The following is a 15739-nucleotide window of genomic DNA, read 5'->3' as shown; positions in this document are numbered from 1 at the left end:
TTTTCTCACTCACAGGTTTGCAAAAGGGCAACAAATAACCACATGTTTTTTAATTGTTTCTGAATAATGTCTTAGGAATTAGAATCGCATTAAACCCATAAATTCCATAAATTAACACTGATTGGGTTCAGTTTAGGAGACACTATCTTGCAGCTTCCTATTTGACTCTGCTGACCCCTAGGGGTAAGACCGTAGACTGCAGTAGCAATGTATGCAGTTTCAGCCCCATTTACACGAGCATCCCCAAAAACAGGAATGTACACACACACTGCATGTACAACACACACACACACACACACACACACACACACACACACACACACACACAAATGTATATAAACATACATATATAAAATATGTAAGGAGGAATTATGGTAAAAAAAATATTCACATGACAGTGGAATATTTGAAAATTTTATTTGATAACTTTTTTAAACATGGCTTTCACATCTGAATATAGAGTGTAAACATTGTGTGGCTGTGACTTCAAGCAGCTACAGAGCTCACAGTGTATGATAGGGTTGTCAGTGTAACACTCAAGCTGTGACTCTTAATGAAGGGATCATAAACATACAAGTCTGTGTTATTGTCTTATGATCGTATGAGACTTTTTCTGCATGTGTGTGTGTTTCCTGGAGGAGTCCTCCTTCCTCTTCCTGCTGCTGTGGCTGCTCTGCTGCAGCCTGTAGGTTTTCCGAGCCGAGGTTCTCTCCTTCTCCAGGACCTCTGTGTCATCCAGAATCTCCAGACCTGGGATCTGACTGATGACGTTCTGTCTGAACTAAATGAAGACATATGAGATATAGATAGATGCATTTTTTTCATGAATTTTAATTCAAGAAAATTAGAAAGGAAGTGGCGATCCAACAATCGTGTTGAAAATCACTTTGCCTGAAATTCTAGTTCAGTTCAGGTTGGGCTTTTATAAATAAGTTTTTTCAGGGTGGATTTAATGTTGTAATCATCGTAATCTTAAATTAAAATTTGCAACCCTAATGACAGGTCACATGTTAGGCCTTTCGTTTCCACATACACTGCTGCAGCGATGTAGCTGCTGAGCATCAGTGAAATGTGTTGGAAATCAAAGATGAAATCAATGTTTTCTGTGGGGCCTGTGTTTTCTGTGTAGTCTATGTCACCTGTTTGTAAATAGATAGATAGATAGATAGATAGATAGATAGATAGATAGATAGATAGATAGATAGATAGATAGATAAACTACAAACCAAGAAACAAAACTCTATAACATAATATAACTGATCCACAGTCTGAGTTCAACAACCAGAGGATGAGTAACCTTCTGTTTGATAACATTTTTTGAAGTTGTCCTTGGTCACATGTGTCTCTTTCACCTTTAACTTCACCTCAACCGAACTACCACCCGCGTCAGGCTCTTCTCTGAATTTGATTTGTCAGCTGTGAGCTGTGTCCTGCGCTCTGACTTCCTATTGGCTCAAGCCGCACGCTTCTGCCAGCGCGGTAGGTAGTAGCATCAACGTGTGTCAGAAGGAGGTTGTACCTGCTGCTGCTGGGGAAATGGCGAGCTGGTGTGTTCGAGCAGTGAGACAGAGCTACTCTCTAGTAGCCTCGCCCGCCTTGATACGGTAAATTGCGTTTCGTTTGTTCACAAAGACAGAAACGGCGAGTTAACTCCGGCGGGGCGGTGCTAAAGTCCTGTTGTGTCCTGGCTGTACTCGGCTAGCAGCGTTAGCTTTCTTAACGGACCGTGGTCCTTAATGCGGACAAACACACACTTAGACCCATATAAGAGACGTGTGTGTAAATGTGTGTGAAAGTGTGTGTGAGTGTTCGTAGGACATGGCTCAGATACAGCAGGGTAGGGTATGCTAGCTGTTAGCATGTCACCTCGAGAACTGGTGGATGATGATGATGATGATGATGATGTTGTTGTTGTTGTTGTTGTTGTTGATGACATAAGGCGACACTCTTGCCTGAAGTGTCATAAGAGTTAGAGTGAACAAAGTGTGAATGGAAGTGTGCTATTGTGCTAAGTACGATGATCGCAAGGGTACATTGACTATTGAATGACATTCAGGCTAGTTGCATAACATTCTTACTAGTTGCCTGATCCCATCAACTATCAGAGGTCAAATAACATGCACAGCATAGACAGTGTGTAGAATCTCTCAGGGGGACAGCTGGGTTGAGATGCTGTATACAATATCTATTAGATAGATAGATAGATAGATAGATAGATTACTTTATTCATCCCTGAAGGGAAATTAAGTCGTCATAGCAGCCGGTACATTTGAATACAATAAAATACAATACAATAGAATAAAAATATTGAGGTAGAAAGAATAAAAACAGAAACACAAGATAAATAGGTAGATAAGGTGCAGTGGCAAGATGATGGTAATAGTACTGATGATATGCTGGTAATGTTATTGTTAGGTAGTATATCAAAATAGTACAGTATATATAGTATATAAATATAACATAATATATATTTATATATGATAGTAATTATACCAATATAATAGCAGTATATACTAATAATAATAATGGCAGCAACAGTATATATAATAATAATAGTAAATATAATAATAATAATAATAACATGTACACATGTATAAATATGTGTATATAGACTTATATATACAAATAATATACAAAGAGTATGATATAATTTATAGTAGAGGTATAAATATAAGTATTTGACTATACAATAGATAATATAATATACTGTTTAAATAGTTACATTTTAAGTCAGTCGCCCTTTTTCCTTTTGGAAATACAACATTCTAGATATTGTAGAGATACTTGGCCATAAAAAACTTTTAATCCTGGGAGATTATGCAGTTGACTATTGGTGCAGAGCCTGGTTAGGTGAGGTGGCAGCCAGCAGCCCTAGAATAACAACCTACTGTGTGACCTTTTCACAACAGAGGGTCCCAGCGATATTTATGTGCGGCCACCCAGCAGAAGAGTGGCGCCGGGTCGGAGGAGGATGCGGCCGAGAAGCCGGAGCAGAGTCCAGCAGAGAAAGCCTTGACGGAGGAGAAGGCCCTGCTGGAGGAGCAGCTCAAGGGAATGACAGTAAGTCTGAAACGGAGACGAGAAGGTTTGGCTCCTGGTCCTGAGAACAGATTTTTTTTTTAACTTTGACTTGCGTTTCTGCGAATGCTTTCCAGGATAAGTACAAGCGGGCCTTAGCTGACACGGAGAACCTCAGGACACGGAGTCAGAAGATGATAGAGGACGCGAAATTATACGGTAAATTCTTCAGTTACCCCAAGATTTCCACAATAACAAACTCCTCCAGTGATGGATCCTAATTTTTCTACTAAATATTATATTGCAGCTGCATCCATGTAGTCCAACCACTATATGTCTACATTTAGCATTACTTCATTGTGTCTTAGTGACACACAACTTGTATTTGCACTGTTGAGTAATGTTTTCGATCAATCACCAGGGATCCAGGGCTTCTGCAAGGACCTGCTGGAAGTGGCCGACATCTTGGAGAAGGCCACAGAGAGCGTGCCCAAGGAGGAGGTGACGAGCCAGAACCCTCACCTGAAGAGCCTGTACGACGGCCTGGTGATGACCGAGTCCCAGATCCAGAAAGTGTTCACCAAGCACGGCCTGGTCAAGCTCAACCCCGAGGGGCAGAAGTTCGACCCCTACGAGCACGAGGCCCTCTTCCACGCCCCTGTCGAGGGCAAGGAGCCGGGCACCGTCGCCTTAGTGACCAAAGTGGGCTACAAGATCCACGGTCGCACCCTCAGGCCAGCGTTGGTGGGTGTGGCCAAAGCCCCATAGAAATTCTGAGGGAACTGTGACAAAGTGGGATTTGTTTTGGTTGCCTGGGCGACGGATGACCTGAGGTACAGTAGACTGGCAAAGGGCACACCGCTTCCCCTTATCCCATGACCTGTCCTCACTCCCCCTCCACCCTAAGGTGCCTCGGAGAGACGGGAATCCAGCTGAACCCAACCTCTGGATCTGGACAAGAATCATCTGTTAACACTTTGTCAAGCACGGGACAGTTTTTACAGTAAAATGTCAGTTAGTCAGCAGTCATGTCTCATTTCAGGCAGTTACCGTCAGAGATCATTAAAGTAATGAACCCGGTCACAGACAGAGGCTTTCATGTCTCCTCCAATCAAAACAAATCTGAACTGTATGATTAAAAGTAAAATTATCATGAACCCCTTGAATTTGCAGATTTTGGGGGTGAGAGGTGGTGATAAAACATCCACAAAGCGCGTGGCTGAGTCTGAACTGCTGGGATCATTCCGGACTTTTGTTTTTGAATTAATTGTGTGAATAAAATGAGAAACAATACTTGAGGATGTGAAGAAAGGTTGAAGTTTGACTGTGTACTTAGGGAGGCCTTTCTCAGCCTTTCCATGTAGGTAAGACCTCTCTGGTTCATTTGGATGGTACCAGGGTCCGTTAAGCCAGCCTCAGTCACAGTAGTGTCCCTGTGTCTTGTTGGGCAGTAATGAAGCAGTCATGTATCTATAAACCAACCTAATGATGTATTTTGACCTTTGTCCAGACTGTCACAGTATCAGAATAAACTGAAAGACTTGTTTTTTCCTTTTACACATTTTATCTTCAAATAAATAAAAATTAAAACCACTTGATCATATTCATTGTCCTAAAATAATGAACCTTTGCCTGCCATAAGTAGAATTATAAGACATGACAGTGGACTTGTTTTACTCAGCATTAAATAATGGGTTGATAACTGCACATCAACTACAAATTCCATGAAAAGCCCCAAATGAATTAAGTTATTTGACCAATTAGCTCTTATCCAAAGCCCGATATCTTATCCCAAAAGCACTTTTCCCCTGTTTGAGTGAATCTATAAAAACAGGAAAATGTTGCAGGTCAAAGTTCACCACCGAAGCCACACGGCAAATTTGCTTCACCACAGGAAGCAAATGTGCAATCACTCCCTCGCTAAATGGAGGTTAACCAGGACAAGGCTTACCACATATTTGTGTACGTGTGACCGGGTCCACAGTAGGAACCAATAAGCTTGGCAAGGAAAGACGGATAATCTAATAACATGCAAAAACACATTGTTGGGTTTGTGTTTTTCTGATTTACAATTATTAAATTACTTGGCACAGGTCATGTCTACTTGTACTGTTTCCCCTACTCACTGAAAGTGAAATTTCTGTCATAATTCCTGAAAACACTGATCAACAAGACCTCATTCAAATAATGCTCAGACTTGGTCCACTGCTACAGATTGATGAACTAGTCCTCGACTATTGTGTGTTGAAGATGAAACAGGACCATTTAGTATAATAAAGTATTGGCACTTTTAATACATCTCCATACACACCTCGTCGTGTGCGACAACAAGGCGACGGGACACACAGCTCAACATTATCAGACCGGTATCATGATCAAAGGCCAAACGGCATCACAATACCAAAAGCCTCACAAAGTTATTCTTTTGTCGGACGATTTTTTTTTTAATTACAAAAAACTATAAAAAAAAATTCCATGACAAAAATACTGTACATTTCACAGGTCAGCAATTATACTTTCATTTTTTTTTCTATTTATCTTACAAACTTATTTACAGTTGGTGACATGAAGTGAGCAACTCCCTCCCCACCCTCCACCTTTACAAAACACATCATTCCCTCCAATGGGAACAACAACACAAATTCTGATCGCCATATTTGCCTTTGAGACATTTCCACCAAAACACAACACGTTGGAACATTTGGTGGCACATGGAGAATGACAAGGATCAGATAGCTTCAGCTGCCACTTCAATGTCATCGTTGTTATCATTGCTTCAGGAGAATAAGACATAGTATATTATTTTAACAATACAATGCTCGGCCTTTTCAACCAACCGGTGACAGTCGACAAATGCAACACAACATGTCTGCAATGGGACAATATGCAGCGGCACTAGTGTAAAAGGTATCCCTGTGCTGGAGCTGATCACTATGAAGCTTGTTCTACTCAATCTTCAGTGTGTATCACAGACTGTAGCTGCGTGGTTCTACTGCAAAGAGAAAACATGAGGATAAAGACAAACCAAGTAAAACGAAAGTGGTTCTTAAAAATCATTGATCATTTGTGCAAATTTACATTTTCTTAAAACAGCTGTAGTTGTTCTTTCCCCGTAATATTCTTTTTTTGGCAAATGATCAAAGAGGAGGAAACTTTGAGGACTATTTCCCGTGGCGGATTAATACACATTTCGTGTTAAAGCTATCCATCCATTATACTGCTTATCCTTTTGGGGTTGCAGGTGGGGGAGCTGGAGCTGTACTGATGCTATCAACTTTGCTATAGTAATTGGATGGATGGATAGTTTTGTGGAGGACTGAGATCAGGCTTTTGATGACAGTGAGGCCCTGTTCATCACCTGGTACATCCATCCTGAGAGATCTGATCACAAGTTGTCAGCTCCAGCTTCTCCTATTCAAACCTCATAATAAAATGCGCCCTGAAATGTTTCCTGTGAGCTCTTGTGATCAGATTGTGATCCTTTGTAAGTAAAGGGGCTGTTTTGAACCAGTCCATGTGTTTACAGATCTGTCCCTTGTCAATGCATTTGTGAGAACCCTTGTGAGAAGAGAGGGAGAGCAAAATTGACATTTCAATTTGAGGATGAAAAGATATTTTTTTGATCAGCTTCTCATCTTAAGTATATTACAGTAGACTACTCGGGTTAAGAAAAGAAAAATGAGTCGGACGATATCGTTTTTTCTTGTGTGATTTTTAAGAATAAAGTCAAAATCTGACAATTAAAGTTGAAATGTCTATACAGTCTATGGCAGCTGCCAGCGTTCCATCTTTCCAAGGTTGTGTAGTTTCTCCTCCTGAACAGACATACATCTCAAATCTAATACGGATTACCAAACTGTGTCTATGGCTGAAAGAAAAAATATTTCCTTGTTAGTAAAACTCATTTAGAAGCCAATTAATCCACGTAAGGTGTTGTGTAGAGGCAGTCATATCCTTTGATGTATTCTTAAAGTTCGACTTTATTCTTGATACGTGAATTTGTGTAATTGCTTTTTACTTTATATTACATCAGCTGATGCTACCGTTTATTTTGTAATACAAACATATCATTTGCATGAATTATTTTGATCAGGAACCACTTGCACTGAATGGAGAGTTTTGAGTTTGAAAAAATGAATTTGACAGCGCTCTCTGATTGACAGACTGTGTAATGCAACACTGACTTCCACATCATCTCCTCACATATCTTTGGCACTTCTTGTTTCTACTGGCCAATGTATGACCCCCCCCTGCCCCTCATACCGATACTTGATAAATCTTTGATGAGGTTTTTTTAGCTTCATGCTAATGCATTTGTTGAGCCCTGATACTAACAACCAAGGAAGATATGCTTTTTCTTTTCCCTTGATGCCAGTAAGAAGGAAAGAGACTATAAAATAATAACTTCTGGGAAAATCTATCAGAAAATCTACTTATTGCGGAAAATTACAGAATACAGCTTTAACTGGTGAAACAGGAAACAAAGATGACAGAAACCACAAACCACAATGGCGATTAATTTAAATGAAGGTGTGAAATGCTCCACTTCCAGCACATGTAATATTGGATTTTAAATGTCTCCATAGGCATCTTCAATGTAGCTGTTGCAATAACACTTCAATATCTCCACTACGACATAATATTTGTTAGCAGTGTCAATATCATCGTGTAACAACAGTATCGACACAAAGCTAGTGTGAACCCACAGATTCATATTCAACCCGTCCCTTTCCAAATGCAAAAATAAAGGCTTATTTTTCTTTCCAGCCTTGGTATGAAAATAAGTGTTTTTCTCAGCATCCTCCTTCTTTGCAATGTACATATTCACAAAGTCACCTTTGAATACAAAAAATGGTGAACCCCAGTAGTTTTGTCTAGCCAATCAGCTATCAGCTTCCTGACCAAAGCAGTATGCTAGGAGGCGTCTCGGGATATCCAGCCGCTTTCTGTGAGGAAGGTGAGAATGCGCTTCTTGAGGACTTTGTCCAGGTAGCTGGGCAGCCGGCTCTTGGCGGGGATGCCTTGCCGTTTCTGCAGGTGATCTTTGATGATGATGGTTTTGACAGTCAGGTAGCGAGCTGGGCTGAGGTTGAGAGAGTTGCACAGCACCTTCTCTCTGTCCGACAGCAGCTCAAAGCCTGTGAGATTCTCGATGGCAGCAAACTCGCCATCCTTACCTTCTTCTTTGATCCCGCCTCCTAGCCCTAACCCTCCAGCAATGCCTCCTCCCCCTCCGGCTCCGCCTCCGAGTCCCATCCCCGAGCCAAGCCCGCCGCCTCCCCCGCTGCCCCGTTTGGAGGTGACCACACTCTTGTTCTCTTTGCGTTTCTCCCGTTTGTGGCGTGCGGCTTCATACTCGGCCGACTCCTCCAGGCGGGTGATGCCATTTCGACGGTAGCGCTGCAGCTCACGCACCTTGGCCCTCAACCCGCGCTCTTTATGCATGTTCTCAAAGAAGTCTTCAAACTCCCGATGGGCCATGAACTGGCACAGCCCCCGCAGCCTCACTCGCTGGTCCTTCTCTTCCTTGGTGATCTTTCTTTTGGGTGTACTTGGAACGGAGACTGATCCGGCTGCTGTTGCCAAACCTGATCCAATTGCGCCACCGCCAGCTCCCACCCCGCCCACACCAGTAGCAGGGCCTACGACTCCCTGGGCTCCTGGTTTCTCCTTCTCCTTGTCTTTCTTGTCTCGGCCAAGGAACACAGGCACCAGGTTGTAGTCTCGGGCAATGTTCTTACGTCTCTGTCGTTCTCTGAGCTTCCGCACATACATGTCCACGTGGGTGCGTTTCATCTCAATCTCCACGTCCTCGTCGTCGTAGTTCACAGAGAGGCCGCTGATGAGCTTCTCTGCGTCCTGGTCATATTCAATCTCATAATCGTCCCGCAGCGGCATGTAGCCCAGCTGCTGCTGCTCAGCCAGGGTGATATCCAGTGGGGGGAGAGGGGTGGTCAGGCTGGGTGACAGGGGACCCCCACTGGGGCAGGTGTGGTCGGTGACCCGGTTGGGAATATTGTCAGGGATGCAGGCCTTACCCAGGTTTCCGTGGATGTACATGGTGACATAGTGTTCCATGACCTCCTGAGGAGTACGTGATGCTCCGACGTGAGCGGCCATGTCCTCCTGAAAGATGAACAGAGGAATTTGTTAATTAAAAGGTAAACAATATAACAGTGATCTAATAATATGGGCTGGAGCACAAACTAGAGTAGAGCTGATATCAACTGATGAAGAAAAAAAATCAGTTTTGAAGAGACAGCAGTCCCCCAGGTCTGTGGCAAACTCAATCAAATTCCCCCAATTTCATTAATTAACTTTGTGTACATACAAGCAATAAATGAAACCCATGTAGAAGATAAATAGTAAAGTTGGCAGTTCAGTGGTAAGAACCTTTGAGACTTCACCCTGTGCCTAACCCTGACCCCTCGGGTAAGTCCTGAAAATTGGGTCAGGACTTTCTGTGGAGTTCGCCTTTGACACATGCACAACACAGCAGGAGATTCCCTGGTCAGAGAGAATCAACTATCTGCAGAGCATCAAGGTGACGGGTGCCGCAGCAGCCAGTCGCCGGAGGTTATGTATCAATTCTGCTGCGGAGATCAAGTACACCACAAATATTAGGATATTTATCTTCTCCGAAGGCTCTCCCTCTGACTTCCAGTCCCTTCAGAGAGTTCCGTGTTCAGTGCCTGTCTGAAAGCAACTTATGAATAAGGCACAGGCTCACAGGATTTCTGCAGTTAGCTGAGCCAGCGAACATAGCGAGGAATAGTTTGGTTTCCTTCGAGTCTCGTACTCATGCAAACTTACTTCCAAAACTTCCACTTGATTATAAATAATGCTTGATTACGGCCCTGGACCCGATTCTGTGCATTATAATAGCAATATAATAACTTTATATAGAAAGAACTTGTCTAAACAAGGTTATAAAATGTTTCACAAGAGTCCATGGCAAAAATGTATCAACTAAAATAAAATAGGGGAACCCCAGATAAATTTCTTGCACCAAATCATAACATACGTTTTTAGAGGAACCCAACTGTTTCTGTTACATTATGGGATTGATGGACTGGTCGAAATGAAAACATAACTTTAGTCTGGTTTGTGCTGTATAACAATTGAACACAATCATATCTTGTCTTGGACATTGTAAACATTGTTTTGTCTGTCGTCTGCTCTTTGACGTGTCACTGACGCCATGTTGAACTCTGTAAAATACAGGTTAACACTTTTCAAAGTGGCAGAGATGCTGTCCCTCTCGTGTTTAACGTCCACTCGTCCAACTTGTGCGACAGTGTGGACAGAAGAGGGACAGTCGGTGTCCCGCAGCATTGCCTCTAACTTTTACTCCCGACATGTCCCGACATGGCGTCCCTCTCAGCTCACATCGGACAAATGGAGAAACGTAATAAACTTAAGAAAACAGTGATGTACCCAGTTTCCAAAGCCGTACTGCTCGATAGCATCGAGGAGCGACTGCTCTTCCCTGCTGGTCCATCCTCCCTCTGCCTCGGGACCCCAGAGGGAGAAGCGGCCGCCGTCGACCTGCTGGTAGCCGTGCCATCTCCGGTGGTTCCCGATCTCCGCCCCCGCCGAGAAGCACTCCGGGCACAGCTCGATGTCGGGGCAGTCGGTGCAGCGGAGCCGCAGGTTGGTGACGTCTGCCAGGCAGTTCACGCAGTACTTCTTGCCCAGGTCGGCCATGTTGCCTGGATCCTGCTTCTTGTTGTCGGAGGCTGAACTCCACGCATGCGCACTGCGGGCCCCGCCGCGCGAGCTGCTCAATATTAATGAGCTGCGGCCAGGGCGCATGTGATTGGCTGCCTAGTCTCCAGGACAACACACGGAACATTTAACGTCACTGGATTTAACGTTACTGGGTTTAAAGTATTTGTCCTTTAACGTCACGGGCTTTTAACTCACTGTCTTTTAAGTCACTGGCTTTTAATAGACAACCTGTATTTGAAAGTCTGGCATTCACAGATTCAACAACACGTACAGGTTGTTTCCTCTGCAGTGAAAGATGGACAGAGGGTCCGAACAAGGAGATCACGAGGTGAAGACACCAGAAGACGATTATGATCTCACTTCTTCTGCTGATGGGAAAGAAGGGGTCCCAGCTGTGATAGAGGCCTCACATCACGGAGAGGAAAACTCTTCAGCTCCTGTTGAATCCGCCTCCTCTGAGAGCGGAGAGCAGCTCCCTGGCACCGACAGCCTCACAGCAAGTCAACACCTGCAGGAGGACAGTGAACAGCCAGTGTCCCATGTTGAGTTGGACATCAGTGATGGCGATGGACGTCCCACGCTGCACCTTGAGGCCTCGGAGAGCGAGGGGAGTACGAGGCCTGTGCAGGAGGAAGAGGAGGAGGCTGAAGAAGAGGAGATCGCCGCTGCCAGCCCCGACCCTACACAAGGTGAAGGCCTCATCAGTGAGGATGAGGAGCAGCGTCTGTGGAGGGAGCAGTGTGAAGAGAGAGATGAGGCCCTCAAACGCAACAGCCAGCTGAAGATGAAGCTGGCCAAGTACCTCAGCAAGAAGTCCAGAGACACTGTCCAGCTGGAGACACCTGGCTCAGGACAACTGCAGGAGTATGGGAAGTCCAACATCCTGACTGACATGAAACGGCAGCTCGCCTCTGACTTAGAGGTGGCCCAGCAGGAGGAAGAGGAGCTGAGGTTACAGTCCCAGGAGCAGTCAGACAAGGTTGGTCTTGTTGTCAGGTAACTTACGATTTACTAACACCACAAGTGTTTGAAAGCTGAATGAGGAACCAAGCAGGGGTGGATCCAGAGGGCCAGCTATGGGGAGCACTGGCACTATAGTGGAAATCTGATTTGCCTCCGTCCTGTCATTAGTTTTTTTAATAGATATTTACTAACAGTACATGTGGCAATTTGTTATGAATGATCAGGAATTGTGCACGAACTTTGGTCATATCACCATTTGTGTATATTTGGGGCCCTTAATGGCCCTTGATTTAAAAAAACAACAGCTAATATACTGCATATTTATATACACGTTGATTTTACTTTGGATTGTTGTACTCACATACAAAGTAATATTTAAGTGGACACTACGAGAACTGGTCAGTGTGTGTTGAGCAGTGGCTGCTGTAGTTTACCTGATCAGAATTATGTCACAATATCAATCATTCAATCAATCATCAATCAGGGAATTGAGTAAAGTTGAAGACGTGAGTAAATTTTCTATCACAAGTATAGTGAACAAAATGATCAGGGTTATCAGTTCTCATTAATGCGGTATTATTAAAATGTGTGATAAATGTTAAAAAGTTACTGATACACAAACTATAGAAATTTCACCAAGTTTTATATTGACATAATATATATTATGAATAAAAATAATGATAGTATTTTCATTATTTATCAAACTAATATTAACTAACTATATTGTTTGTTAAATGCAAATGTGGCAGCACTGGATGCAAGCATTTGCCAGCTATGGCCAGAGATTACTTATAGTTCTCCTGCTGTTACAGCCCCACCTGCCTGCCGCTCCCTATATACAATGTTTTTATAACACACAACGAATCATCGGTATACTGTGAAACCAGTTATCATTTCATCCCTGCAATCGAGCACTAAGAAATAAAAAACACTGGAACAAAACAGGTACGGAGGAAACACTAATACACCGATTGCGGAATACGTTTTGTGGAATCTAAGCAAAGACACACCAGGGTTTGACAGTGTGTGACGGACAGGTGAACTCTGGGAAATGCAGTTTTGTGAAGTCTGACCAATGTCCTCAGGGAGCGGTACTTGTAGGATGTGTTTTTTTGTGAATACAAATCATTTAGATTGTAAAACTAAAAAAACAGAAACTTGAGGCGTATAGTTAGAAAGAAGTGAGTTTATGAGACCCTCTGTAGCCCGCTCCTCATCCCATGTGGGAGAGTTTGAGGTTACATTCACCATAACTACCATAACCCACCAAAATCTGTGGCTATATTTGAAGTTACTCTGTGGGTAATGCTGGCATCAAGGGTAAATAATGTGATCCTTTCTTTTTTTTCAAATTTCCATTTAGAGTAGATTAATCTAACACTGTCTCTGCTGGAAAACAGGAGAACAAGGGGTCTACACATACTGCTACACAGTGGGCTAGATGGATGTGACATGAATACTGAACCATGCACACTTGCTTTCAGGACTGAGGGAACAGGAATGGGTTAGGAAGACAAACTTAGGAAATACTAAAGTCTTGTAGGAATTCAGTTTGTAAAATATAGTGAACATTGGGAAAAACTAATGATTTATAGACTTGGCTTCATGCATATATTGTCGTATTCCTGCATAGACACATAACCGTCTTGTTGTCCAAAACCTGACTTGACCACGACAGGTACCCAGTAGGTGTTGATAATGTGTGTTATGTGGTGATCAGTGGGCTAAACGGTCTCATCCTCAGGTGGAAAAGGAATGGCAAGAGTTTGTGGCACTGAAGCAGGATGTAGCCGTGACAGTGCTGAGCCGATACCTGGGTAAACGGACAGCTCAGACCAAAGTGGAATCAACGCTGGCGTCAGAGCAGCACAAGCAGGACAAGCTGATCAAGCTGTGGGGGATGTCCATGAAGCTGAAGATGAGGATCCACCGACTGGAAGCCGAACTCCGAGAGGTCGAGGATCAGCGCAAGGACCCTGTGCAGCTCTTCATTGGACAGCTGCATGCTGCGAGGCTGGAGCATAAAAAACTCGTCGAAAGGCAAAATGAGGAATCGATAAGGCTTCACAACAGGATCCACAGCAGCTTGGAGGTAGGTTGAACAACGCACAGGTACAGATTGTGTCTGAGTTATTCCTGTTGTTGCTTATAGGATTTCCAGTCAATAAGATATAGTCACTTTTGCATAATTGTTTTCTCCATCAGGTCCTGTCAAACGTAAAGGAGAAGCTGTTCTGGAGTCAAAGGGAGATCGAGGCTAGGCGTGAGCAGCTGGCAGAGGTGGAGGCCATTGTTGCGAGGAAGAGAGAAGTCCTGACCACGACCAAGAATGAACCTAAAAGTCTGCAGAGGGACATCCAGAGGCTGAAGGAGAGCCAAGGCTTACTGGGGAACAGGCCCCTGCTGCGGGACTTCGAGGACACTGTGAATGCCTGTGACCACCTGGAGGAACAGCTGGAGAATCTGAAGTGTCGCAGATCTGAGCTGCTGGGAAAGATGGAACAAGAACCTGCAGGCACCTAATGACACGAACAAACAAAAGACTTACACAGTAGGGATCTGAAAAACACCAGCACACACGTTTAAGGCCTTCAAATTCATAGTTTTATCCCATTTAGTGCCTTCGTGTAGAAAATGACCAATTCTGTGTTTTGGGCAGGTCACACCCTCTGAAATATCTGACAGCCAAGTCAGGACAAGAGCATGATCACTTGATTGACTGTGATAGTATCGAAGGAAAGGTTTGCCATTTATGGACTCACATTTAGTAGCTTTTTAGCATAGAGTTAGCTAGGAAGATGGATAGCACTCTCATGTCTGTGTGTGAACAATGAGGACCAAATGAAAATGTACACATCGAACAAAGATGTTCTTAAAGATGGTTTCTGCTTATTATAGGTAGTTCCTATAACATTGTTTTTTAGTTTTCAGGTTTCTGATAAGTGTGGGTTTGGTATTTGATTTTGGAATAAAGACGAGGTGAAACTGAGACTGAGTCCTGATTGGCTCAAAATGAGGAAGATGGCAGCGTTCATGGCTTCATTTGTGGAAAGTGGGAAAACTTGTGGATGACTTGTGGATGATCATGGATGATGTGGTGACACATCATCCATGTTTATGTCTCTGGTGAAGGATGATTGATGTGTCATCGCTCATTTTGATGGTTCAAATCATTGAACTACTATCATTGTTGCATTCCTCCATTTTCATGTCCCTTCTATTGCCGTCAGTTAGAGGATCTTTTTCCTTTTTCATTTTTATGACACTTTTATAGCAAATAACCTAAAATTGAATTAGTCATAGACCAACCATTACAATAATAAAACTAAAATTAGGTTAAATCAGGATATGAAATTCGATAAAGGGGCATTTTAGGCTTCGAAGTTCCTGACTCAGTCTGTTGTATTTCCTCAGGTAGGGTGTTCCAAAACCTCTGAGCTCTTATTTCAAAGCTCTAGCCCTAGGGGGGGTTTCTTCAAGAGAGGATTTACTCTTGCCTCCTTCAGAGAGTTAGGGAAACAGCCAGTTGACAGGGAAGTGTTGGTAAAATGGGTGAGAAAAGGAAGAAGGTCAGAAGCGATAATCCCACAGCCCACATCCCACTCACACACCCCACATGAAATGATGGCACCTGGGCAGCCATGAGTAAAACAGAGCAATACCGAACGTCAACTAAAGATGGCAAAGGTGGCTTAAATGTATTTGATGCCATATTCACCATTTACCACGTGGGCAACTTTAGATTAAACTTTAACCTAGAGCACTGCATCCTTGTTAAAAAAAACGGCCCACGTTTGTTTTGGAATATTTGGCCCATATTAGTATAGTGGATAGTTTTATCCATTTTGTATTATATCTCTGTCCCATCAGTTGAATCACTGTACCAAGGAAAGGCACCATCACAAGGGCACAAAAAAACATCTCCCATCCTGCGCACCAGCAATTTCAACTGTAACCCACTAGGAGGCGCTACTGGATGTGATTTAGTTCTTTCAAATAGTTTTTCTTGTTTCATTTTGTAATGTCG

At 43.3% G+C, this 15739-nt stretch overlaps 3 protein-coding genes across 3 annotated transcripts; 2 read left to right on the top strand and 1 right to left on the bottom strand.

Annotated features, from left to right (window-relative positions):
- Positions 1-1469: 1469 nt before the first annotated feature.
- grpel1 (GrpE-like 1, mitochondrial) lies at positions 1470-4611 on the top strand. The gene is made up of 4 exons (XM_053416132.1): positions 1470-1604; positions 2910-3060; positions 3156-3237; positions 3440-4611. Exons 1-4 carry the CDS (start codon positions 1537-1539, stop codon positions 3784-3786), a joined length of 648 nt encoding a protein of 215 aa, XP_053272107.1. The 5' UTR covers positions 1470-1536; the 3' UTR covers positions 3787-4611.
- Positions 4028-10740, bottom strand: tada2b (transcriptional adaptor 2B). The gene is made up of 2 exons (XM_053416131.1): positions 10456-10740; positions 4028-9144 (listed from the first exon to the last, which is right to left on the bottom strand). The coding sequence occupies exons 1-2, from the start codon at positions 10723-10725 to the stop codon at positions 7933-7935; spliced, it is 1482 nt and encodes a 493-aa protein (XP_053272106.1). The 5' UTR covers positions 10726-10740; the 3' UTR covers positions 4028-7932.
- On the top strand, positions 10690-14701 carry ccdc96 (coiled-coil domain containing 96). The gene is made up of 3 exons (XM_053416130.1): positions 10690-11728; positions 13457-13804; positions 13918-14701. Exons 1-3 carry the CDS (start codon positions 11045-11047, stop codon positions 14233-14235), a joined length of 1350 nt encoding a protein of 449 aa, XP_053272105.1. The 5' UTR covers positions 10690-11044; the 3' UTR covers positions 14236-14701.
- Positions 14702-15739: the final 1038 nt, after the last annotated feature.

Source organism: Pleuronectes platessa, chromosome 23, assembly GCF_947347685.1.
Source record: "Pleuronectes platessa chromosome 23, fPlePla1.1, whole genome shotgun sequence".
Taxonomy (NCBI): Eukaryota; Metazoa; Chordata; class Actinopteri; order Pleuronectiformes; family Pleuronectidae; genus Pleuronectes; species Pleuronectes platessa.
Note: the sequence above shows the minus strand (reverse complement) of the source record. Positions and strands in the feature narration are given on the sequence as shown.

What these genes read in the sequence shown, in the direction of transcription:
- grpel1 (XM_053416132.1), top strand. Translation starts at nt 1,537, where the DNA reads ATGGCGAGCTGGTGTGTTCGAGCAGTGAGACAGAGCTACTCTCTAGTA. An exon ending in GCCTCGCCCGCCTTGATACG is followed by an intron (nt 1,605 to 2,909) that starts GTAAATTGCGTT and finishes TTTTCACAACAG; the next exon opens with AGGGTCCCAGCGATATTTAT. An exon ending in AGCAGCTCAAGGGAATGACA is followed by an intron (nt 3,061 to 3,155) that starts GTAAGTCTGAAA and finishes AATGCTTTCCAG; the next exon opens with GATAAGTACAAGCGGGCCTT.
- tada2b (XM_053416131.1), bottom strand. Translation starts at nt 10,725, where the DNA reads ATGGCCGACCTGGGCAAGAAGTACTGCGTGAACTGCCTGGCAGACGTC. An exon ending in AGTACGGCTTTGGAAACTGG is followed by an intron (nt 9,145 to 10,455) that starts GTACATCACTGT and finishes TTCATCTTTCAG; the next exon opens with GAGGACATGGCCGCTCACGT.
- ccdc96 (XM_053416130.1), top strand. Translation starts at nt 11,045, where the DNA reads ATGGACAGAGGGTCCGAACAAGGAGATCACGAGGTGAAGACACCAGAA. An exon ending in CCCAGGAGCAGTCAGACAAG is followed by an intron (nt 11,729 to 13,456) that starts GTTGGTCTTGTT and finishes TCTCATCCTCAG; the next exon opens with GTGGAAAAGGAATGGCAAGA. An exon ending in GGATCCACAGCAGCTTGGAG is followed by an intron (nt 13,805 to 13,917) that starts GTAGGTTGAACA and finishes TTTCTCCATCAG; the next exon opens with GTCCTGTCAAACGTAAAGGA.